This window comes from Dipteris shenzhenensis, chromosome 26 (genome assembly GCF_047967505.1).
Source record: "Dipteris shenzhenensis isolate YYH24624 ecotype China chromosome 26, Dip_SZ_1.0, whole genome shotgun sequence".
Classification (NCBI taxonomy): Eukaryota; Viridiplantae; Streptophyta; class Polypodiopsida; order Gleicheniales; family Dipteridaceae; genus Dipteris; species Dipteris shenzhenensis.
The window spans coordinates 24,650,994-24,677,413 of record NC_141621.1 but is presented as its reverse complement, the minus strand read 5'-3'; the positions used below and the strand labels follow the sequence as shown (position 1 = coordinate 24,677,413).

General features: G+C 40.1%; 1 protein-coding gene across 1 annotated transcript; it reads right to left on the bottom strand.

The window, feature by feature from the left end:
• Positions 1–738: 738 nt before the first annotated feature.
• LOC147884864 (BURP domain-containing protein 6-like) lies at positions 739–2,151 on the bottom strand. The gene is made up of 2 exons (XM_087397946.1): positions 2,117–2,151; positions 739–1,871 (listed from the first exon to the last, which is right to left on the bottom strand). The coding sequence occupies exons 1-2, from the start codon at positions 2,141–2,143 to the stop codon at positions 840–842; spliced, it is 1,059 nt and encodes a 352-aa protein (XP_087254072.1). The 5' UTR covers positions 2,144–2,151; the 3' UTR covers positions 739–839.
• Between the last annotated feature and the right edge of the window lie 24,269 nt (positions 2,152–26,420).

The following is a 26,420-nucleotide window of genomic DNA, read 5'->3' as shown; positions in this document are numbered from 1 at the left end:
TTCGAGACTCGAGAGAGGGGTGGAAAGGGATGGAGAGGGGATGAGGATAGAGGATGCACCTGATGGACACTCCACCTTCTAACTAATTTGTATCTAATGATTCATAGTGATCCATTTAAAACTAAGGGCCCAAGTCCATTCCTCCAACATCCCTCGTTAATAGATAGAATAGATATGGATTTGAGATCCCTTTCGAATTTAGGACATGTATGTAGCCGAGTGGGGGCCTAGTGGTAGAGCTATCGTTTGCAAGGGGGGAGGAGTTTACACGTTCCAAACCCTAATGTGCCATTTGTGCATGCCCCTCTCTTTTCCTGGAAAAATATGTGCGCCTACATGTCCAATTGACAACCAAGAATGAGGTGAAAAATAGGAGAGTCCAAATAATTGACTTACATAGCATATCTTAATCACACATTAAAAAAATAACAATGAATTTTAAACTAAATTTATTGCAGGTTATGTGTATTTACGTGCTTTAAGTTTCGATAATCTCACTTCTACTGTTTGTACATGGAGCTTTTCTAACTTCTAATGTACATGGAGCTTTTTTGCTATTCAATTGGGCGCATATCTTAACGTATGTATTGGAGGTTACACGTGGAAATTAGAATTCCTCATAAGAAAAAGATGAGAGCTCTTGACCTCTTTTGTAAACGTGGGACTTGTTGTTGCTTTAAAAAACATAAAAAGAAGAAGGATCTTTATTGAAAAGAAGTAAAACATAGGAAAGGAAAAACAAGAAATACTAGACATATAAGTATGTCGAGTGTTTATTGGAAGCTATGCCTTAGAAGGGCAATTGGAGCGCTAACAAAAATTACAATGTTGAAACTATGCTAGTTGGAAGGAGCATATTGTTGGATAGGAAAGCTCGACAGGACCTGAGTGGATTTCAACGAGCTTGATATCCAGACTACGTGGTCGCCGTAGTTCCAATGGCAAATCAGCTCACCACGCTGCACCTTCAGCTCCTTTAACAGCTCGTTTGCCAGGCTCCCAAGCTTGGATTCGTGATGACAAGACGCCACAGCTGATATCAGCTCACCTTGATGTGTCTCTAGATCGACTTTGAATACCTTGCTGCCCCGCAGATAATGGCAGTAAAAGACTTGATATGGAAACATTGCATTGTGACAAGCCACCGTTCCCCTCCAGGCGGACTTCTTCTCCATAAGGCCTTTTACTGTTACTTCCTGTTCTGGCATGAGGGTATTCTGGGCTCCCACTAAAATTTCTAGATCCCTCGTTCCAATCACGGACGTTACGAATTCTACCATTGCTTCAAGGGACGCCACACAAGCCTTGAGCTCATCCTCCCTCGGATCAGCTTCGCAAATGCTTAAAGTCTCCGCCATGCTGGTCGCCATGTGAGAGCTGTTAGAGAAGCCAAACAGTTGTAAGAGCTTGTTTAGCTCCTGGCTGAGGAATGGCATTTCTTTTTCCAGAGCACGGGGCAAGAATGCCCTTCCAGGTACGGGCTTGTGTTGTTCGGATAGCCGGATTTTGTGGCCTAGAAGGAGTTGCTTCTCTCCAAAAAACATTCTGAGGTTGAGACCTTTCATCCGCGACATATTATTGCTGCTGGACGGGAGGAAATACCTACCAAAGGAATATAGAAGTACAGGAACCACGTCGGTACTCTGATCGCAGAGAAAACCTCCTTCATCACACAATGCTGAGACATTTCCGGGGTCCGTTCTAGAGCTCAGTTGAGCGACGTATTTAGCGGTAGCCAAGGCACTAAGTTGTGTGACACGGCTTGCTAGAATCGGCGGAATTGTCACGCCAATGTTTGGATCTTTCCACGCTTGCAATGATGCGTACCCGGGGCCTGCAATGTCGCCCGCCAAGATCAAGCTCAACACTGTCTGGCATCCACATTCGACAAGAAGCCCATCAGCACTGTACGTCCGTCTTAAAACGTATGAAATGAACCTACATGCAAGACGTCGTTGATGTGCTGGACATTGCACTCGAAAGCGTGATAATTCAAGTTCAACGACTTCGAGGGAAAAGCAGCTATAACAATTTCAAATCATTACGGCATGAAATCTATAGCAACGAATGGACTATCGGCAATCGAACAAAATGGAGAAGGGAAGAGAATAATGACCAGGACAAGGGATCTGGAGCTTGTCATGCTGCTTCTCGCTAGGGCCTGGAACGTTGAGGGAATGCCAGTGGCCACTGCTATGATGTCGAAAATCAGTGGATCGAGAGAGCAAGCTCTAGGGAGAAGTTGTGGTCGTAGAACAACTGCAGCCGATTAAGGGAATTGGGCACGTACGGGCAGACCAGCGATTACCAGCTGTTCTGTGGAAAGCACTGAAGGACCGATGGATCTCTGCGCACTCTTCTCCATGCTTATACGACTCCGAAAGGAGTGTCTACCTAGTACCGCCTGTATAGCATACTATACTTAATAATAGTACAGTGGCTGCCCAAAGCCCAATCTGACGGTCTTAGCACATGCCCACGAACTGACGAGCGAGGGAAAGGATGTGTGAGTGCCCGTGTGTGTGTGTGCGTGCGCGAGAGCGAGAGCGAGTGATTGGGGAGGCACTGCCCTTCGAGAGGCTTTTTAATAAAACATATAATGTTTATGAGGTCACCTAGTCACTTAGACTTAATGCCTTCCTAGGCATGGAAACAACCCATCATATTAGATATAATGTTTTTCATATAGTCTAAATAGGCTTTTTTTTTCCGGGAAAAGCATGTATTTTGCAAAATTACATTTTTAAATAATGATATTTCTTAGTTCTATAAACTCGAAACACCAAGCGGGCATATAGCTGTAATTGAGTCAATGAAAAAGGGATTGTAATCGCCATAGCCCACGAGACCATAAGACACCTTGCATGCCCAATTGTGTAGCCCTATCAACCAAACATCACGTAACTCATATCATAATGTTTAAGGATTAATTAATAAGTTACAATTAGACTAGAAACATGTCCCTCATATGCTTGTTCTACTCATATCTACCTCTCTTGAACTAGAGTATTATAATTGGAATGTGATTTAAGTATATGTCGTCCAAAAAGACCTTAGTTTCCACAAGAAACTCTTCCTCGGAACATGAAAAGTAAATAAGCTATAAGATTGGGATGCAAAGGATCTTTATTATAGTTAACATATAGGTAAGAACATGTCATCTACTTTGTGTAAGCAAGTTGAGGGAGGGGGATGCAACATAACATTAAATTATATTTTCTCAAAAGCCATGATTTTTGCAGATACAAATAACTATGTTTTAGTACACTACTCTCTATTTAAGGGAGCATATTATCAAGTATTTGTGTATTGGATTAGGTGAGGGAGCTAAGGCTCGTATCTCTCACACCTTGACCACAAGAAATATGGATAAATATGGCATGCCCAAAGAAAATCTTTAAGGTTTGGTTCCCTAAGTCGGTGGTCAGTGGGTGATGCTTCAATTTAGTTAAAATAAATGTGGCACTAGTAGCACATAGATAGAATGACATGATGCTTTGTGGTTTCATCATAGTTTATTCATATATGAATAAATCTTTTTTACTACTACCTACATGTTTTCCAAGGAACAATTGCTGATATGCTTATACAAGCTTAGAGGGATTTAGAAGTCTCCATCCACTCACTATTTGATGACTTAAATTTTGGTAAATAGGCCATGCCAACAAAAGATATAGACTCCATTGTTTCTATGAGGGGGTCCCTTGGAAATATGTAACATGATTATACATGCATTCAATAAAGGGATGTCTTTTCATACCACTTTTCATAGAAGATTTGCATATATGAGGGGTCTTTTATGCACTTTGGGGAAGAAATGGTTTGTTATTTATTTAATTGATAGAAGTGATTGGTTCATGGATGATTTTTTCAAGTTAGTTTTGTTAAGAAGTAGAAATAAATGTTTGAAACATTCGCCAGGATTTGAAACTCTTATGCAAAATAAATTAAAATTTCACCAAGATTTACATTTTTCCCTTCAAAATTCAAAAGAAAAAATATAAAAAAGACTATATTATACCAATATTGTGAAACGAAAAAATCTATCTTGAAAACTTTCACCAAGGTTTTATAGTAATATATAAGCATAGCTTTGATAAAAACATCCTTGGATTGATTATTTCCTACTATGATAGTACCAAGAATAACAAAAAACTCAAAGCATGTGTGGATTATAGAAAGCTAAATGCCCCTGGGGGGTGCAATATTAGGAAACCCTAGAGACGACGTGCATTCAAAGGGTATTTAAAAAACCCCTTATCTATAAAATTTTGCATGGATAAAAAGAACCCTTTTTCCTATACAAACTTAGTACATATTTTTTTCCAATTTTAATTAAAAACCCCCATATGTAAATATATTTTTGTAAATTTACCTTAAAATTTTAAATAAAGAACCCCCTCCATTTGAGATCACGTGGTATACTTACATACTTTTTGGTGGAACCCCCAGGTAAATGGCCAAATTGTCCCACAACCATTTCCTATACCATTGAGAAATGGTATATTGGACTAAGCTGCGAGACATGAGTTGTACTAATATATGGATGGATATAATCCAATTTCTATTACACTTGAGGATCACACTGGCACTTGTTTTTCCAGTGAATGGGGTGCGTATGCCACTAAAGTCATGCCTTTGGGACTCAAGATTGCACCATCTACTTTCCAAAGGTTCATGTTTGAAGCCTTCAAATACTACTTGACCGAATCTATTGCTATTTATTTGGAAGACTTTTGTGTATACTCAATTGTCTTTGTCATTTACTATATTTGGAAAAAGTATTTGATAGATGTAGATAGGTGCGTATTTCATTGAATCTTGCCACAAGTTTGTTCTATGTTTGAGCTGGTATTCTACCTAGTCATGTGATTTCTAAGGATGGCCTTACAACTGAACTAAGGAATACTTAGACTATAAATAGAATGCCCAAGTCTTCAACCTTGTATCAATTGTTTATAGACTATAAATAGAATCAAAAGACCTCAATTGAATCAATTCAGATCTTTTAATGCTTTTATAAATGTTTATAGAATATTTAATCGAGATTTTGCTAATATGGAAACTCCACTGTATGAACTCACTAAGAAGGATATGAAGTTCCATTGGAGACCCGAGTTACAAAATGCCTCCATACATTAAAAGAGCATGATTTTTAAACAACTATTCTTAGAGAACCAAGGTGGGATGCCATTTTCCATGTGCATGTGGCTGCTTTTGGTTATGCAATTGGGATTATATTGGCACAACTAAATGGCGAGTTGGACTATCTAGTTTAGTATGCAAGCAAGTTGTTTACTCAACTTGAGTGCAACTATAGTACCACCGAGCAAGAAGCACTCGGTATAGTGCATAGTGTACATAAATTCAAAAATTGTTTGCTGGGAAATACTCAACTTGAGTGCAACTATAGTACCATTGAGTGATAAGAACTTGGTATGATGTATAGTGTATACTAGAAATTCAGACATTATTTGTTGGGAAATCAATTCAACTTCTTGATTTATTGTACCTTATCAACAAAATAGTGATTCAGGGTAGATTGGTAAGGTGGATGTTGTTGCTTCAAGAATTTAAGTTTTGGATCATTCATAAACCTGGAAAGTCACATGTAGAAGTTGGTTCTTTGTCTTGACTCCCAACATTAGCAAATGAGGCAAGTGTAGTCATCAAATTACCAGATGCCAATTTATTTGCAGTTTATTTTATTGAAACACCGTATGATGAGTTGTTCAACTATCTCTCATAGGGTACTTTTACAGAGCAAATGCCGAACAATAAGCATAGGCAACTAACTATGAAAGCTTGGATGTACAGCTTAATAGGTAGGAAATTGTATTGTCAGGGTTATGATGGTGTCATATATAGATGGGTGTTGCCATGTGCATGGGATGTTGTACTACATGAATCTCATAAGATTCCTTCTAGAGTTCATTCTACTAGAGACCTCAGTCCTAACTCCTAGGAAAGTCTTAAAAGATGGATTATGGTGGAGTACTTTGTTCAAAATATTTGCATGGTCATTATGTTTAGTGTGACACTGGTCATCACACAAGGAAGATGCCACCCCGAGATCACATGCCTTTGCACTTGAGTGAGTGTGGTAGGCTTTTTAACATTGGGGCCTCAACTTCATTGGTAATTTTAAAAGTACAACCCATCAAAACAAATATGTTATTGTAGCTATAGATTATGCTGCAATATGGGCTAAAGCTAAAGCTGTAGGAGATAATTAGGCTCGAGCTACATCAGATTCTCTCATGAAAAATATTATATGCAGATATGGATGTCCAATTGAATTTGTTAGTGAACAAGGCAAGGTACTCACTTTATGAATGAAGTGTTTGAGTTTTTGACTAAGGAGTTTAAGGTGGTACACCGAGTGGCCACAACCTATTCTATATGGTGTAATGGACAAGATGACTCCACCAACAAATCTCTAAAGTTTGTTCTTACCAAAACTGTGAATTCCAATTGCATGGATTGGGATATAAAATTGCGTGTAGCATTGTGGCCTTATAGAGTGTCTTACAAGGTTACAACCAACCTCACTCCATTTTGTATGTCAATTGGCTTAGAATCTATGGTTCTAATGTAATTTCTAGTTTTGAGTTTTTGTTTTGCCTACTGATCACCATCTCAGTGAACCAGAGGCAATTAGGCAATGCTTGCAGTAGCTTATTGAGCTACATGAACTATGGCCACAAGATGTGTAGATAATATAAAGATAGAGGAAGGCTTGGTATGATAGGCACATTGTGCAGAAGCATTTGAACAAAGGTATGCTAGTGTTACTACACATTGCAATGGAAGGCAAAATGAAAACAAATTTTAAATTTGGTTAGAATGCCATTGTCCCACAATAAGACAAAGCATATCTACACTATGATCATTCGCGCTGTTGTACTCTGTACGCGAATGTCGGTATTTCACACACACTAGTACAGTAGCCAACAATACCTACATTTGCACTTATCATGATTCTTTGTTTAGATCTATAGAGTAAAGGACACCTAGCTAGGTTAGACATACCTAACATAGTTTAGACATAGATAACATACCTACATAAGTTCAAATTCCATAAATGCATGGTATAGTATGCCATAAATTTCATCTTACTAGTAAATAAACAAGTGTGGTCCATAACATTCTCTAGCATGTAATTTGCGGGTTGATATGAGCTCACAATTGTGAGCTACACAACCGGCTAGACTTTCAGCGGTGCACTTAATCGAGCTAGAAAGCTTGAGAAGACTAGACGTCAAGCTGCATATGGCCTTCAGGTTGAAAAAACACATTAGAAGAAATGGTTTAATTGCATTATTAGGAACAAAGAACTAAATGAGGGTGATCTTGCGCTCTTATATAGTGTAAGAATCATGAAGTGTAAGCTTAAATATAGGGGCATGGGTCCCTATCAGGTGGTGGAAATAACCCCCCAAGGAGCTTGTAGAATATCTATGCTCAATAGAGTTAAAATGTTTGGTTATATAGTAGCAAGCTTAAGTAGGACTATGCCACTCACGCTTCAAATCATTTCAGCTATACATAGGAAAAAAGAGATTAAGATGGAGGTTGCCTGCATGAAGGGGCAAGGAATAAAAGAGTCCGAATTCCCAAACACTAAACTTAAATATATGGGCCTAATGATAATTTACAAGGCAACTTTTACATTCCACAAAATCTAGGTGGATCCAAGTGCAAGCCACAAGTTCACTTGCAGAAGGTATGGGAACAATTATCAGAGGTACACCTACTTCCATCGTACAATCCAAGGCATGCCTGCAATTGGTAATTTGCATATTGATGCAATGGTGAATAACCATAGGGGAAAACATCTTTCATGTTATGCCCACGGGCACATTCAATGAACGGGCCATTTGGGGCAGAGGATGGCATTGGCAGATCAATTACCAAATTGATTGGCAACAACATACAGCCACAGTAGCACATGGGGGTTGTACCTCCAACACTTATTTCATTAATTTTGGACTCATATGTCTACTCTTGGACTAATCCCGAAAATCCTTCCCAATTGAAAAGTTTACTTTATGAAAATATCATTCAAGAATCAAATGTTCAAGTTTTGGCACTATCATTTCCACATAATAAATTCACAATATGTCTCTATAATGGTGCACTACTAATGGCAAAACTTCGATTAAATCCTACTTTTGTATTTCTTGTTTTTAACAATCCTCAATGCTCTCCATGAGTCTTTGTACAAAGGAGTCTGACATGTAGCCTTTTCAATAACTCAATTCTGCCTTTACAAATGTGTTAAGTACAAATAGGTAACTAGTTTGTTTGAATGTCTGATTCATCATCACTTGTTGCTTACATGCTTGAATGGTATTGTCATGGGCATTCTTCATTTGCGCTATCTTCTTCTACTTCCTCCTTAGCGAGCATCTTCAAAAACTCTGTAATGTGCAAAATAATGGGTAGCGGTATTCTTATTTTTTCTTCTACATCATATCCCATGTGCTTCCTTGTTTTCTTTGTCCTTGATTTCCAAGATACTATGACTGTCTCTGTGGAAAGCTATGAAACTGCTTCATGGTTTGGAACCCATTCCTTTTTCAAACAGCCAATATACAGTGTATTGTTATCGTGGTTCTCCTTCCTACCCCTTGGCTCATACCATAGTGCTGTAAATGTTGCAACTTTTCCCTTGTCATCCATGCTCACGTCCACCACTTTTGCAACCCAAAACTTAACATTCTCATGCTCATCATCCGATGGTCCAACTGCAACAAAGCATAGGATCTCTATGTCTACTTCTAGCATAAACTCTCTCTTCCTCGGACCACAATATGGACATGGGATTAGCGAATCAAACTCATTTCAAAGACATCAAATGATGGGCACAAGTTGCTACCAACATTTGGCCAAAATAAAGGCCATTTTGCCTCAGTATCATCTGCTCACATTTTCTCAAGATCCTTTATCAAAACACACTATTCAAAATTTTTGGACTTGTGTAAAGTCCAATTTGAGAAATGGACTAAAAAACAGTCCAAAAATTTTGAATATACTAGTAATGTTGTTTTTTGAACTAGATTTGACAACTCAAAACAAAAGATTTGATGATTAAGTACTAAGAACATCAATGCATAACCAAATCTCTTACAAAGGTGGTCTACATAAACATCTTCATAACTTCACAAAAATCTCTTACAAAGGTGGTCTACATAAACATCTTCATAACTTCTTGTAAATTGAGCTACTATCACCTAAGAACATCGATAGATGACCAATAATAGATGACCAATTCTCTTAGAAAGGTGGTGTAAATAAACACCTTTATGTATAAGTGGTGTGCACACACCTTTATGACCATTTCTTTTAGAAAGGTGGTGTACATAAACCCCTTAGAAAGGTAGTGTAGATAAATCCTTTTATGTGTGAGTGGTGTACATATACACCTCACTTGGTATTAAAAAACACCCTTAACTATAAAAATACATTTGACATAAAGTTTAAAATACACCATTAAGTATAAAATGGACCTCATAAACAATCTTTATACACAATAATGAGAGTAAAGAAATCAAAAAGGTAGTAAAATTTTTATTAGATATTCGCTTTACATAGAAGTTCAAAACTTGTGATTACAAAGCCGTCAGCCATCATGTTACTCAGTACCAATGTCACTCAGTACCAATGTCCTCAATGCCAGGCCCTTGACTAGCAAGGTCCTCACTAATAGGCTGCTCTAAGACTGGAGTCTTAGTAGCAAGGTCCTCAATAGTTTGCTCTTCAATTCCAAGCACCTGACTAGTAGGCTGCTCTAGAGTCTCATGACCAAGTTCTTAGTGAGTAGGGACCTGGCTACTAGGTTCTTGACTGGTAGGCTGTCTGGAGTCTGTAAGGTCATGGTTGAAGAACCATCTATGCCTCTTGGTAACTCCTCCTGGTCATGCTTTGCCTCGTCCATACCTTCTTTGAGTAAGGCTTCCTTGCTTGATCCACTTGCATGTCCTTCACCCAAGATCAAGGGTGCCTTCCTCACTTTTAATTTCAAGGGAAGTGCTTCCACCTCTTTAGCCTTACCTTTTCCTGTGACGTGCTGTACTACTTCTTGCTGCCGCGAGCCTTCCCATATGATGAGTGGAACCTCCTTGACTTTAGTTGACAATTGATCACCCTTATTCTTTGTGTGGATTTCTTCTTGGCATAAGCCATCGGATGCAGAGCTTTCATCCTCATCATCACCTGAGCTAGAATCATCACCCTCAGACTCATTACCCTCGTCTTTGACATTTTTCTCACTACCGTCTTCTTTGACATTTTCCTCTTCAAAGAAGGTAGTGCAACTGTAATATGTGTCAAAGAACTCAATTTGATGGGGGGTATCAATGACATTTACATTTCTACCTTGGCGTAGCAATTTCTCAGCAGCAAAACCCATTCGATACAATCATTAGGAAAAAAGGGAGCTCATTTTGGGGCCTTTTACGGTTTGGAAAAATAAGCTCTCAACCAATCAATAGAGGGCCAACGTAACGTTGAAAATTCATGAAAATAAGAGAAAATAGAAAAAAGAAACAATACTTTATGTAGGTACAATCGTGCTACATTAATGTGGAGATTGGTTTTTTATTCTCAGAAGATCTTTGGACAAGAAGATAGAATCTAAACTGACATTTTATCTGACAAGGGCCTTCCCGCTTCCACCTTCCTTTGAACTTTGAAATGTTGTGCCACCTTTCGTGCGAAAGGTCTACCATTCTACACCATTGCCTCATTGTGCAGCAGCCTTTCTTTTCCAAAACTGCTCCCTTGATCCTGTTTGGCATAGAGTAAGATGTTTCCCGTCAACTGTCTGTCTGCCCACTTTCTCTTTCTTGAAACTTCAAATTGTTATCTTAGTTACATTACTTTGCTCCAGTTTGCTATGTGCTCTCTATTCTTTGTTCAGTTTCTGCTCCGCTGCACTGTGTAATTTAACACTTGCCTCCAACCTGCTACACGCATGGCATGTTGGGAGGGATGGGTTTTTAAAATTAGGTCAACACCTCCCCCCCTCCCAACCTACTATGCATGCAATAGGTTGGGAGGGGGGGGTTTATTAGGTTAAATCCTCCCCTCTCCCCCCAACCTGCTGCGCATGCAATAGGTTGGGAGGGGGAGTTTGTAATTAAGTTAACCTCCCCCCTCTCCCAACCTGCTACGCATGCAATATGTTGGGAGGGGGGGTTGCTCCTTGCTGTTGCCTCATGTCGCTCCGTGCGATCATGCCTCGCATCGCCCTTTGTTGCTCCATGCTGCACCGCCCTGCTTGGTGCCGCTCTCCTACTGCTGCCTTGCTACCCTCGCTGCCCTACTACCATCGCAAGGAGGGAGGAGAAGGAGGGGAGGAGGAGGATGAGGAGGAGGAGAAGGAGACGGGAAGGATGGAGAGAGGAGAGGAGGGGATGAGTCAGCGATAGTGACATCGGCCCAAAGGAGGAGGAGAGGAGTGGAGTCGGCGGCAAGGAGGAGGGGGAGGGGAGTTGAGTGGGTGGTAGAGAGAACGGAGGAGAGTCGAGTGGGTGGTGGAGAGAAGGGACTAGGAGAAGGGAGGAGGAGGGGAGGAGGGAGGAGGGAGGAGAGGAGGAGAAGGGGAGGAGGAGGAGGAGGGGAGGAGCAAGAGAGCGAGAGAGGGAAGAGGAGGGAGGGAGCAACAGAGGGAAGAGGAGGGACGGAGAAGGAGGAGGAGGTTGTCCGTGGAGATTTGAAAAGTGAAGAGAATGAGGAAGGAGGAGTATTATGTAGAAATGGAAGCAAAAAGGCAAGTGCAGAGCTTCAATATTAGCATCAAACATAATTACCCTCTTTCGAACTTCTGCCCAATGTCAGCATTTGCTACAGGCAAATGCACTTCCCCCATGGGTGTTTTTGGGAGGTGTAAGAGCAGGATTTCAGAAACAGAAAGGAGGACTCCTAAGTACCTGAATAATATCTTCAATGTTGGGAGACCTTATATCAAATGCATATGTTTGGAAGAAAAGATGGAGTGCAGAGCACAACGATTAGGGCTCGATTATGGTATGACCATGGGATTTGTTATATGCTGCACAATTTACCAGCATTCTTTCCAAATAGGCTACTTAAAGCTACCTTTACTCCCTCCAATTCCTAGAAATAAAAGATACTACAGTGGATATACAAATTGGAGAGCATGATATTGCTAGAGGAGTGAGAGCTAATTTTTTAAGCATGTCCATTACTGCCACCAATAAAAGCAATGGAATAGCAGTGATGAACAAATATGATAAAACTGAGTCCCTAGACTATCCGATGTGTAAGTTTATCTGGGCTAATAGTAACCGACCCCTATCATTCTTTGAGAAAGTAATACTTTCCCAAGTAATGCCCATATTGTATATGGAGAAAGAGGATTTCAATGCATTTAGGTAGATTAAGAAGTTAATTTGAGAGGAATGGGTTCAAGAGGGACAAATGTAGAAGACTTGTAAAAAGATTCTTACAGCAGCAAGAGTTCCCTGGATGCAACTTGGACCTGCAAAAATTGAGGAAGTGGTTAATTAAAATATGCTTCCACAATCCTTAACTCATAGAAATGTTAAAACTCTATGCATACTTCATGGGCAGTAGTCTCACCCAATCATACACCTCCCCATCTCCACGATGGTCTGCATTGGGCATTCAACAACTAAATTTTGCTGAGGTGTATGTGGTGTCATCGTTTGTCGCTTGATCCCTTTGCTCTTGCAAAAATCTCCAAACTTTGTAGAAACAAACTCACCACCACCATCAGATCTGATTTTCTTCACTTTTTTCCATGTTTCATTTTCAACAAGCTGTAGCCATCAAGCTATAGCCATTCTTTCAATTTACCAAAAGCTTCAGCCTTTTTGCGAAGAAAGTACACCAACATCTTCCTACTATAGTCGTCGATAATCAATAAAAAATAGGAAGATCCCCCCAAGGCATGTGTAGGCATCTTACTGCACAAGTCAACATGCACCAACTCTAGAGGAGCGTTTGCTCTATTTTTGCTTTCTTGTGGGAATGCCTTTCTCTGTTGCTTCCCCATCATGCAAGCTTCACACGGTTCTTTGATTTCTACTACTGCAATTAAGTGAGAAACCATATCTTGCTTTTGTATCTCCTTCAACACTACAAATCCAATGTGGCCGAATCTTTCATGCCAAAGTCTGCTTGTGCCCACTCCAGCAGTGGCTATAAGAGCACTTAGCTCATATAGGTTGTTCCTCCTTACTCCTGTGCCAAGAAGATTGCTAGCACTATCCAAAAATTTTGCTCCTATCTTGTTGAAACTCACCTCATGGTTAGGTCAGTTATGGAAGCAACTGATAGCAAATTTCTCTTGATTTGTGGAACATACAGCACATTGGATAGTTTCTTAACATCTCCATTTATAGAAACAAATGAAATCGTACATGTACCCTCAATAGGGCATTTTGTCTTATTTTCAACCGACACGGTGTAGAGGCTGCATGGAACAATATAGACCCTTCTTGCAGGTCATGTGGCGGGAGTCACCAAAACTTTTGCTCCTATCTTGTTGAAACTCACCTCATGGTCAAGGGCAATTATGGAAGCAACTGATAGAAAATTTCTCTTGATTTGTGGAACATACAGCACATTAGATAGTTTCTTAACATCTCCATTTGCAAAAATAAATGAAATCGTACTTGTACCCTCAACAGGGCATTTTGCATTATTTCTAACCGTCACGGTGTAGAGGTTGCATGGAACAATATAGACCCTTCTTGCAGGTCATGTGATGGAGGCACTACTATCCAACACCCATGAATCGGTGGTTGATGCTTCTTGAACTTAGCAATACTCTTCTTCAATGGCCAGAAATAGATCCAACACTACTTCCATTGTGTTAGCTGTCTCTCTCCCCTTATCTGTCTTCTTCAGGGTACCATTCTTTTCATCTGCTTTCTTGACCTGGAAATCTGCAATCACATGGCCCTTCTTCTTGTAGGAGAAGCATTCTCCCTGAAACTTCTTCTTGCCACCCTTCTTCTTTTTGTCACCACTAGTAGAGAACTCATCTTTGGTGGAGAAACCACCTTTGCCTTTCGCAGTGGCAGAGAACGCAGCATCCCCATTGCTGCCTCCATCTCGAGCTTTAAGCCTCAATTCCTCCTCCATAAGTAAAGCACAGAACTCCTCAAATGACAATGGTTGGGGTCTCACCTGAGTGTTAAGCGCTGTTACCAATCCATCAGACCTTGGTGGGCATATCCGGAGACACCACCGAGCTAGCTCTTTGCTAGTCTTTTGTATCCTAACACCAACCATCTGGTCACACAAATTTTTGATTCAAGTTATGAATGCCTCCACTCTCTCCTTCATTAAACTCTCAGCTGCGAGTTGATTCTCTGGGTTCTAGATCCTTGTTTGATTCCATGTCTCATGTTGACTCTTCAATATGTTCCAAGCCACAGTTGCCTTAGTTGTATGCTAAATCAAGGTCAAAACACTATTAGTAGTACTTGTAACCAGGGCACACAGAGCATCTGCATTCCTACTTCCAAGCTCGTAGAAGGTCGACATTAGGAGGTATCGTACTCCCTGGATTTGCTGGGTCGGGGGTTCCTTGTGGTTCTAGGGTTCCAGGTCAATAGTCCCTAGTACTATCTCCAAAAGCTCATATGAATCCAGAATAGCAGTAATTTAAACTTCCACAGAGTGTAGTTCATACCATCTAGCTTGCCTTCAATGAAGGCTGGTGGGCGAATCCTCAACACGTAGATTGTTGGTGCAGCAACAACTATTGAACTTGAGCCGCTTCCTGTTGCCATCACTCCGTATGCTATTAAAGCCCTCGCCTCTCTTCTATTCTTCGATCCTTAGAGCTACCTAGGATTTGATACCATGTTAAATTACACGACGCAGCAGAACAGAAACTGAACAAAGAATAGAGAGTACACAGCAAACTGGAGACGCGAACAAAATTTTCCTTCAATACTGATGTAGTATAGATGATGGCTCCATCCACCCATGCACTCCCACAGTGGAGCTTAGATGGGGATCTAGACAAATACTCGGTGAAGAGCTACTAGCTAGAAGATCTCTGCTGGAAGATTTGATCTGGTACAATGGACTAGGGAGGTCGCCTCTTTATAGCTATGAGAGCAGTAGTCGGATCAATGTAGTCGGTGGAACTGACCAGTCAACCTAGTCAGTGAAGCCAACCACTCAACCTAGTCAGTGGAACCGACTAGTCATCCATGGAATATTCAGAGAATATTTTCTATACCATCGCGTCGGCAGCTCTTGCACCCGAACCCCCACCAAGGGGGCCGCTGGCCCCCCTAGGACCTCCCAGTTAGGGGCCAACTGGCCCCTAGGCCCCAAACAAGAATAAGGTACTTCCACACAATCACCTTTCTACCATCAATGGTCTCATTGATAGACCTCATCTTACCTACAAGTCAAGATCCATCCGATGTCCCGGGCTCACACATGGCTTCTCCTCATATGGGGGCCTTATAACTTCAGCACCTTGGACCACTAGTGGTTACCAGGAGGGTGGGGCATTGAGCATATTTAATAGGGAGGGGGAGAGGTTAACCTAATTAAAACCCCCCTTGCCTCCCAACCTGCTGCACACGTAACACATTTTTGGGCGGGAGGGAGAGGTCAACCTAATTAAACCCCCCCTCCCTCCCTATGTACTGCGCGTGTAGTAGATTGGGGTGGGGGGAGAGAGGTTAACCAAATTAACCCCCCCCTCCCAACCTCCGAAGTTACACTAAAAATTTGCCCCTCTATTTAAAAAAATATATAAGTTGAAAATTCTCCCTCCCTTTATTTAAAAAATAAATAAATATAGTTAAGTTAATTGTTTTTATTATTTAAATTTTTTTATTAAGATAAAATTAAAAAAGCAAATTTAGAATAAAGTTTCCTCCATCTTTCACGTTAAAGAAAATATTAAAATAAAGAAAAGACATGAAGAAATATAGCAAAAACATTTAACGTGAGAAAATTTAAAATAGAAGAAAAATGAGGTGGAATGTTTATGTTTATTTTCTTTTAACCCTTATTAAATTAAAGCAAGTTTATTTTTCTAGTTAAAGCAAATATTAAACAAAATTTTTAAAGTGAAGAAAAAGAAAAATATACGTCTCCCCTCTCTCTTTCTATGTTATTAAGCTTCCTTGAAATTTAAAGAAAAGGAACTATTAAAGTGGAGAGAATTCAAAGTGGAAAAACATATTAAAGTGGCGAAAATTCAAAGTGGGGAAAAATATTAAAGGGAAGAAAAAGCACTGGGAATCAGGAATATATATGTTTACTTGAAACTTTTTATGGAATTTTTAAATTCTTGATGCTACGGATGCTATCAACATAGAGTTATTATTAGGGTAGTTGTTATGCTTTGGTTACTATTACTGAGGGATTTCTGACTCCAAAAGAATTAGGCAATTAGACACACATTTTTTAGATAATTAGACACTCACTTTTTACATCTCAATGTGCTTTTTTACATCTCCATGAAATAATTTCTAATGTAAACCGATATAATTTGTAGGAAATCATGGCAAAGTCTGTGGCTCCCAAGGTCATTAACAAGGAAATCATGGCACACTTTATGGCTCCCAAGGTCAAGGTCATTAATGCATACATCGATCATGTCTGGTACTTCACGGCAAGGAAAAATGCACAGTGTTCTTGTTGATCATTGAGCAACATGTTTCAAGCCCAAAATATAGTATTGACGAGGCACTAAGGACTGCTGACATGGTCACAAAGATAGATATCCAAAAAAATGGTTTGATGAAAGTTATGTGCATAGGCAAGATAGATATTCCAGAAAATGGTTTGATGAAAGTTGTGTGCACAAGCAAGAATAATGAATTGCTACTATGTACTCTACAAGTTATCGACAAGAAGTACTTCATGAAGGCTATACCAAACTCACACTTAATTCAAGGATCTCAAGGATCTTTGAAAAATATATGGGATGCATTACCGAATATTGTTGTACCTGTAGCAATTGTGCCACCAATAGTATCTTATGCTAAAGGAGAACCCCTCACAACATCTCAATTTGTTGCAGCAAGTGTGCCACCAATAGCATCTCACTCTAAGGTTGTATTATCTTTGACTACCACATCTATTCAAAGAAAAAAAGCCAAAAAGCGGATGATTCTTTACTAGATGAGTTTTCTATGGGCATGAAAAACTTGCATTCTCCCGAAGATGAGGGATATATTTAGGGATCGTCTCAATATGTCGTGACCACAGCAATGATTGAACGTGCTTCCTTGTTCACCAATCAACGAAAGCATGATGAGAAATTTGCATGAAAATTGTATGAAGATACGAGGGCTACTAAATTGCCATTTTTTGGCAATATCACTCTACGTCCCATGTGATTCAAGAGACATCAAGAAGATGATCCTCAATTGGCTGATGTCAAATTTCAAAAGCTCACAATGCCTTTGAAATATTCAAGACTAGTGACCTTGTTCATGTAGCTGGTTTATACGAGAGCAGATACAAGTGACCTATCAAAGAAATTAATGCTAGCAAAGGACAGGTTCTTGGAGAAATCTGTAGGTTTGAGCCCATTGATGGGCAACACTTTTGTGAGGATTGCAAGATCGCCCTAGTAGAGGGATGAAATGGAAACTTGCCACAGTCTGAGCACATGGAAAAGTTTGCACAAGTCATCACTTACATATGCATATTAAAAGATGACTCTAAGCACATTCTTGAATTAGGAAGATTGAATTTGCTACCTTTTATGAAGAAGAAACCATCAACTCTTTCTGAGATCCTAGTAAAGGCAAGGGAGTTATGGATTGGATGCAAGCCACAAACACTAAGGTGCAAGAGACCTATATCTGAGTACATGGAAAAGATTGGTCGCTTTTATCGATGCTTGAAGGGCATAGTAAATGATACACAGCCAAGTGCCAATGATCTAAAATGGTCATTAATAGGTATAGGGATTATACTTGCATTGTGTTTTGTGAGGAGTCAACCTTCCTATGCATCATGGATGTTTGTAAATCATATGAAATAGGGAATTTATCCTATGAGGCACCAAAGCATATAGTGACTCAGAAGAAAGCAGTAATAAAACAGATGTCTATCATTTAGTGGAGACCACTAAGGTTTGTTCCGGATAAAATAACAAAGCAGATATGCTTGAAGATGCTTAGTGGGGTGAGAACACATTTGGAAAAAAGAGCAAGCCTAGCTACTTGGACAAAATGGTTAAAAGTGAAGCTTCTCTCTTAGCATTACTATTTTTCATAACTTCAGCTGAACAGTGTCAGCAAAACAGTAAATGTGAACCATGGAAAAGCACTTGGCCTTGGTCAAATGCTTGACAAGATGTGGGCTAGAAAGTGGTTGAGTACAATGGATAGTGACGGCACACCAACAAAGGATCTTAGAGAAAAAATGCCAAGTGTCATAGAGATAGAGTATGGAGACATCAAGAAGAGGCAAGCAGAGAGGGTGGAAACTCTAAATATAGGAGAGAGAAAAACACTTTTATGGAATATGACAAAAGCACGACAAGATATGGTAGACTTCTTAAGTAACCTTTATTATCATAGCACTTGGTATGGGCGATTTGATGCAGATGCTGAAGAAACAATAAGGGCATCATAAAGAAATTATTAAAAAACAATCTATGAGTGCTTGAATTTCTTCCTTCTTTGCAATTTATTGATGTTGTAATCAAGGCAAAAAGCTCACCAGTCTTCATAAGATATCAATTAGCTCATGACATGCTACTTTATAGAAGGTGTGTGTCACCATGTCTTGATAGATCTTCTTGTATCAGTTGCGTCTGTTGTCGTAGCTTCATCGTAGAAACTCATAGCTCATCTATGTGATGAGCATTTTATGTAGTCCATCATGACCTGTGTGGTCTCGGCCTGTGTGGCATATCACATAAGGTAGTTGCAAGTTCTCATCAACTGTGGCTCTTATGGCTCTATAATGTTATATCCATTGTTTATTAATTTGACTTTATACTTAAGGGTGTCTTTCTACACCAAGACGGTGTATATGTACACCACCTTTCCAAGAGAATTAGTCAATCTATTCATGTTCTAAGAAATGATAGAAATTAGAATGTTCATGGAAACTTTTTTACCCTATATCATAATTTGAGTAATCTTAACAAATGATAGAAATATATACTTAATCAAGCTTAAAAATTGCATTAGCAAACTATTCATTCGCTAGCACAATATTCATAATAGTAAGTATTTTGATAATCTCATCAACTAGTTGGTATTTTCACTCTCTTTTCACTAAACTTTGGTTTTTAAAGCTATCTTTAAAAACTACATTAGGAGTGTATTTAGGATTGTTTGCCAAATCTATTTGTCTCGGCAATTTGTCATCTTCATCAACCATGCAACTCTAGTGCTTGGTATGGGGTGCTTCCACCTTCCTCCATTGTTCTCCTACATCTCCTAGCTTGGTTTCTCGAGGCTTCACCTTCATTGGCCTCTAAGGGCCATATTTCCATAAGCTCATGTTTTGAGATGAGCTTATTGACTTCCTTCCATTGCATGCTTGAAAAACCAATGCACATGACATTGGTTACTAGCTCATATGTGATAACTAGTGATGAAAGACCTAAGAAATGATTAAAAGCGTGCAACTTTTGTAATATTAAACATATAGGCATCTAGGCTAACCATATATGGATGTACATGCAATAGTGTCATGAACTTGCTTGGGCACTGCAACCTGTGTAGTTGCTCCTCGACACATCGAGACTCATCTTCAATTTCCTCTTGCATCAATGGATGCTTGCCTGCTCTTTTAGAACGTTCTGATTCCCTAGGCGAGGAAGGATTTTCCTATCCTTGGGACATTCTCACAAGAAACTATTGGTTTCTAAAAGCAAAGTGTGGTTGGATGCTATATGTATGATAGTATGCAACCTATGCATGCATCAAATTCAACATTTATGAGACTCCAATGTGTACTATAGGATGCTAGATGTAGATGTCACATGCAATATGCTCGGTGCAAGATGAAGATGTTACATATCCCATGCAAGATGCAAACTATTACATATGCTATGCAATAACCAAATTACTTTAATTTAACAAAATGTACATGTTGCAATCTTTAATTACAATCAACAAAATAATTAATTGAAACTCATGTACATTGACAATAGCATATGGGCCTTTGGGTTAATGCCGAACAACAAAAATTAAATTATATTTTTGAATAAGAATTTCATTACAATAAGTTTTGACACATGGAGTCTCAAAAATATTACAAGACCAAAAAGATGGCCTATGATGCAAGCCTAATTGCAAGGCTTATCTCATCCATAGGCCTCATAGCCAATGGTCCCTCATATCCTAGTCTCTACAGGCAGCCTTCTTTGATCGGCATTGTGATGCATCATTTGTTTGCTTGCATGATGCTTAATGGCATTAATGATTTGACAAGGGGGAATTTCACGGTCATCCTCAAAGTAATTCTAGGTATCTTCAAAAAATAGGATCATCTCAACAATGATCCATCCCAGTGCATAGAATCTACATGGCATCTATATGTGCCTCTTAGTTCACTACTTTCTTGTAGCTTAGGTGCACTATGCAAGCCAATTTTTTTGCATATGCTCGTCCTCTTTCCTGTAAACTCGCTTGGCAAAGTCGGCATCTGTCTCCAAAGACCGCTTCTTCAAATGCTTGAATTCCTTTCGACTCTTTGAGAAGTCCATGGCCATCCTCTAGTTTATAATGCCTACTTGACATCTAGAATTTCCAACAAAATCCAACAAGATATTGCCAGGGTAGAGATCTTTGTGCATCCATATTCCAGCGCGTAGCCTTGCTAAACCATCCACCAATGCATGTATGATATGGAGGATATTCTCACAAAAGACATTGATTCAAGCAATATCTTCCTTTCCTAATGCAGCTTGGAGCCCCCTAGTTGTGGCCATTAGGTTTGTTCCTCCCTGTGGAAGTAGTGTGTGAACCTACCCTCGTCCATTGGTAGCATCTGATGGAACTACAACAAGCTACCCCCATTAAAGTGCGATGTGATGGTCCACAGTGGCTCTTCTCAGGTTGCTACAATCACACGGACAAGAACTGGGTGTAGAATTTGCATGAGTTCTTCTCTCCTTGCTTCTCATGTTCATGTCCCAATATTTCCCTTGTACTTCTTTCTGGCACATTCTGCATGAAATGGTAACCCTACAGCTCCTACCAAGCGCACGCGGTGACATAGGTGCCTAAACCAATTTTTTTGACAACTTGTTTCTCCTTCTCCATGACATATGACAAGTGTCACATTTCTTATGTTACTAGCCATGTGTTGTGCCCTTTGAACCTCATCACCTCTCAATGGCTGAGAGGATCCAGAGGCTGCTTGCTCTTCGCCTATGGCCAATTACATAGCTCAACCAAAAGCAATTGCAACCTTCTTGTCCTAGCTCTTAACCACTTTGACCTGTTAATCTGATGCAAGAACCTTACTCTTTTGCTTGACCCACTCACCCATCCATTGTGTTAACTTTAAGACATCAAACTCTTGTGCAAGAGTAGGGTCTAGATTGCATGCTTCGATGAAGTAGGTCTCTGGCATTAACAATATTTAGCTATCAACCCAAATCATGGCATCTGTCCTGCAATGCACTACATTGACAAGGTCATCATGACCTTCAAAATGCAAACTACTCTTAGCAACATGAAGAATCCTCGTCTTCATAGTGTTGATTCCCTCTAGACTAGGACCCCAAACGTGGGATCTTGTTGGGGACTAAGACCTACCCCCACCAAAGAGGAGGGAGGGCTAGCAACTGAGGGCTTGGGTGCATGAGTGCTTCACCTCATTCATTGGGCTCAACTCGGGGGTCACGTGGAAAGTGTCAGAGATGGATTGAAGAGGATGGTCAGGGTAGTCGAGAGCGAATCATGTCTAAAGTGCTAGGAGAGTTGCATCAAGAATCTGGTGAGGGGTGCCTAAGGATGTCTGAGGATAAGGAGGTGCAATTGATGGTACTGAGTCCTTCTTATGCTGGTACACTTGCAAAACAAAACTAGCTGATGAGACTGCTGCGAAGCTTTCACAGGCTAAGGTGGAAAGGAGGGATAGGGAGGTGGCCAAGAAAATCTGGTTCGAGAACGAAAAGAGACATCCAAGTAGGATCTTGTGGAAATTAGGCCTGAGCTTACAAGGTTGGCGAAGGGGGGGGTTGTAACTATTTTTTACCAGGAGAGTTCTTTCAATAGAAGAGTTTCTTATGTTTGAGTATGAGATCCACAGATTGGTTTTACTACTCAGTTCCTAAGTAAAGGATTTTTCTTGGTTCGATAGGTTTTTGAATAGCTTAGAGATGAACTAGTTGGTCAATCATTTATGTTCTCTGGGGTGACTATATTGGTCATACCTTGGAGTCCGAGCTTTAGCATTGATGAATTCACGTTCCATGAGTGTCCAATATAGGTTGATTTCCCCAATTTACCTGTGGGCCACTGTACCTTAACCCTAGTTATGTACAATACTCAAACGCACATATATATATGAATGACATACAAGATTAGGGTGTTCTGCACCCACCAAAACTTGTGTGGCTCTCTCTTTTGGCCCTCCCTCTCTCTCACCTTCTTCCATTCCACTTTTGTTGTTGAGATCTCTCAACTGGTGTTAGAGAATGGGTGTTCTAGCTGAGCTCGGGTGTTAGCCTGGAACCCAAAGTCTACTGCTCTAGCTCTATGGGAGGAAGGAGAAGCTCCATTGGGTGACTTTACTTGCATCCTGGTGTGTAGAGACCTTGCAAAAACCTTTGGAAAGCTCTTAGAGTGGTTTTGGAGCAAAAAAAGACATTTTTTTTTTTCCCATGTTCCTTTCGATGTGGCTGAGAGTTCGGAATGACTTGCTCAGGAAACCATTGCTTGCTTTTGGTGTCCATTGCACTTCAGGATTTCAAAAACTCCTTCATTCTTGAATTTGGGATCATTTCATTGGATTTTTGACTCAGTCTCTACTTAAACTTTTTTTTGCTAGTGTGTTGGAACTCAAGTTTGAAGCAATCATTCACAGATCTGCTTCAAATTTTTTAAAAAAAATCTAGATAAAGAATTAATCAAAAAAATTTGCAAGTACCTGGATGCATAGTATATGCACATGAGTCATATGCATTTTGATGCTTTGAGCCTTTGAGGTTTGGTGATATTACCTTCCATTTTGGCATACACCTTTGGGTGCAGCCGGTACTAGCATTTGGGATTTTGTTTTATTTGCATCATGGCATCCTCTTCCATGTCTGAAAAGGAGTTTTTCGGCATTAAAGAGTTTGATGGGACAAACTTTTCTTTGTGGAAAGAACAGATAAGGGATGTGCTTATTCAAAAGAAGCAGATTAAACCCTTTACAGGGATTGGAGCTAAGCCTGCAGATATGTCTGAGGATGATTGGAATGAGTTGTATGCATTAGCAAAGTCTACTGTTAGACTTCATATTGTAGAGTTAGTCTATTTCACAGTAGTAAATGAGCACACTATGAAAGAGTTATGGTTGCAAGAGCATGGCATAAAGCAGCATTATTCATGCAGTCATACCCCACAGCAAAATGGGCTTGCAGAAAGGAAAAACAGACATATTGGAGAGATATCTCAAGCCATGCTAAATGAAAAAGACCTACCAGATTATTATTGGGCTGAAGCAGTTGCTATAGTAGTTTACATAATGAACAGGACTCCCACTGCAGCAATACATGGCATGACACCAGAGGAGATATATACTGGTAGGAAACTAGATATTTCTCATTTGAAAATTTTTGGTTGCATTGCCTATGTTCATGTGCCAGATGAGTTGAGGTCCAAGTTGGATCCAAAAGCTGAGAAGTGCATCTTTATTGGTTATTCTCTGCAGCAGAAAGGGTATAGATACTATAACCCTTCTACTCATAAGTTTACAGTGAGCAGAGATGTTGTTTTTTATGAGATGAGCAGCTGGTATAAACCAGTAAATGTGATGATTGATGTAGATGCACAAAATGGTAATGCTGCACAGAATTCATAGCAACAATCACAAAATATTAGTGGACCTATAGTTTCATCTAGCAGTGGTTCATATTCTTCACCATGGACAGGTAGATTGAGATCAGGAGAATCTCCTCAAAGCAATGTAGATAGTGGTAAGCAGATATCACGAAAAGGAAAAGAGAAGGTAGATCAGCCCATGTTTGATGTGAATGCAGGTCACTCTTATGTGGATGGTGAATCCAGTGGCTCAAAACAAAGCTTGATGATGAGTTGGGTATTCCTTATGTTGTTACACCTGGAGTAAGGAAGACTAGGGATGTTTTGAGAGCACCTGGTAGTGAGCCTATTTTGTGCAGGTCTACCAGAGTCAAGTATACTGTGGATAGGCTGAAATATGATGGATTTACAGCCATTCACTATGCCTATATGGTCAAAGTGATATAGGAACCAGAACCCACTTCTTTTGAGCAAGCCATGGGAAAAGAAAAATGGGAGAAAGCCATGGATGAAGAAATGGATGCCTTGGAAGCAAATGCTACCTGGGAATTGGTGCCTTTGCCTAGAGACAAGAATGCAATTGGCTGTAAGTGGGTTTATAAGGTCAAGCACAATGCAGATGGTTCTGTGAACAGATACAAGGCAAGATTAGTTGTCAAGGGGTATGGACAAACATATGGCATTGATTATGAAGAAACATTCAGTTCGGTTGCAAGGATGGTAACCGTAAGAGCAGTCATTGCTATGGCTACATCAAGGGGATGGTCTTTACATCAGATGGATGTAAAGAATGCCTTCTTGCATGGTGATTTGCAAGAAGAGGTCTTTATGGAGCAGCCACCAGGTTATGTTCATGCTGTTCATCCTGAGTTTGTTTGCAGGTTGAAGAAAGCCTTGTATGGCTTGAAGCAAGCACCTAGAGCATGGTCTGACAAGATAGGACAATATCTTGCCACTATTGGCTTTTAGATTTCCAAGGCAGATTTCTCACTTTATGTGAGAAAAACAGAGAAAGGTATTATTCTGCTTGTCATTTATGTTGATGATTTGATCATCACAGGTGATAGTGATGAAGATATCCTTCATGTGAAAATGATTTTGAAGCAAAAGTTTGAGATGAAGGATTTGGGAGAGCTGCGTTATTTCTTGGGCATTGAGGTGATTAGATCACCAAGTGGGATACAACACTTGCAGAGGCAGTATGGATTGGACATGCTGTCCAAATATGGGATGATAGGCTGTAAGCCTATTTCAGTTCCTTTGGAGCAGAATGTGAAGCTGAGCACAGATGCAAGTGAGCTTCTAGAAGACCCTACTATGTACAGACGCATAGTAGGAAGTTTGATTTATATGACTTACTAGGCCAGATTTGAGCTATGTTGTTGGATTGGTAAGTCAGTTTATGCAGGCTCCAAGGAAACCGCATTTGGATGTGGCTAGATGCATACTCAGGTATGTAAAGTCCACATTGCAGTATGGACTATTTTATGAGGCCAGGGTTTAGATAGAGTTGCATGGATACACTGATGCTGATTGGGCTAGTAGTATTTCTTATAGACGATCTACCAGTGGATATGTGTTCTCTTTTGGGAGTGCTGCAGTCACTTGGAGCAGTAAGAAACAGCCTACAGTTGCCTTGTCGAGCACAGAGGCTGAGTACAGGGGTGCAGCAATGGTTGCATGTGAGGTAGCTTGGTTGCATAAGCTACTTTATGATATGCATCAGTCTATAGATGGGCCAGTTGTCATTTATTGTGACAACATGAGTAGTATACACTTAGCAAATAACCCAATCTATCATGCTAGAACAAAGCACATTGAGGTGCATTATCACTATGTGTGGGAGAAGGTTTTACTAGGCCTTATTGATCTAGTTTATGTCAGCACAAAGGATTAGGTAGCTGACATATTCACAAAGGCATTGGATGCAGAGAAGTTGCACAAGTTCAGAGACTTGCTTGGTGTGCAGGAATTGGGATTGAGCTCGAGGGGGAGTGTTGAGATATCGAGCTCCACTCGTTATATGCCAGGGTGAATGCCAGGGTGACTGTTGTGCATTTATGTCACCGACTTGTTAGCTACAGATGCGGTTGGTACACTGCCCATGAATAATAGCTGGATGACAACTATCCTTATCTAGTTTGTGGCTCAGTTAGTATGCCACCTTAGTTAGCTGAGTTTGGTTTGAGACCCACATATAGGGTTCTTCTATTTCTTTGTACTAGAGTTCTTTTGGCTTTCACAACTAAGAAGAGGAAAACTATTTTCAGCCCCCACCTTTGTGTGTATTCCCCCATTGTGTATGTGAGAAATCCACAAGTGAGACTCCTTCCTTCTCTCTGACTATCTTCACGTTGTTCTGCTTGGTCATGCACTGAATCTTCTTTGGAGCTATCGCTCTAGACCATGAATGCCTATGATCATCATGGTTGAGAG

Excerpts from the sequence above, each read along its gene's own strand:
- LOC147884864 (XM_087397946.1), bottom strand. The coding sequence starts at position 2,143 with ATGACAAGCTCCAGATCCCTTGTCCTG. Across the intron at positions 1,872-2,116 it reads GCTCCAGATCCCTTGTCCTG|ACAGTGTTGAGCTTGATCTT; the intron begins GTCATTATTCTC and ends TGTGGATGCCAG.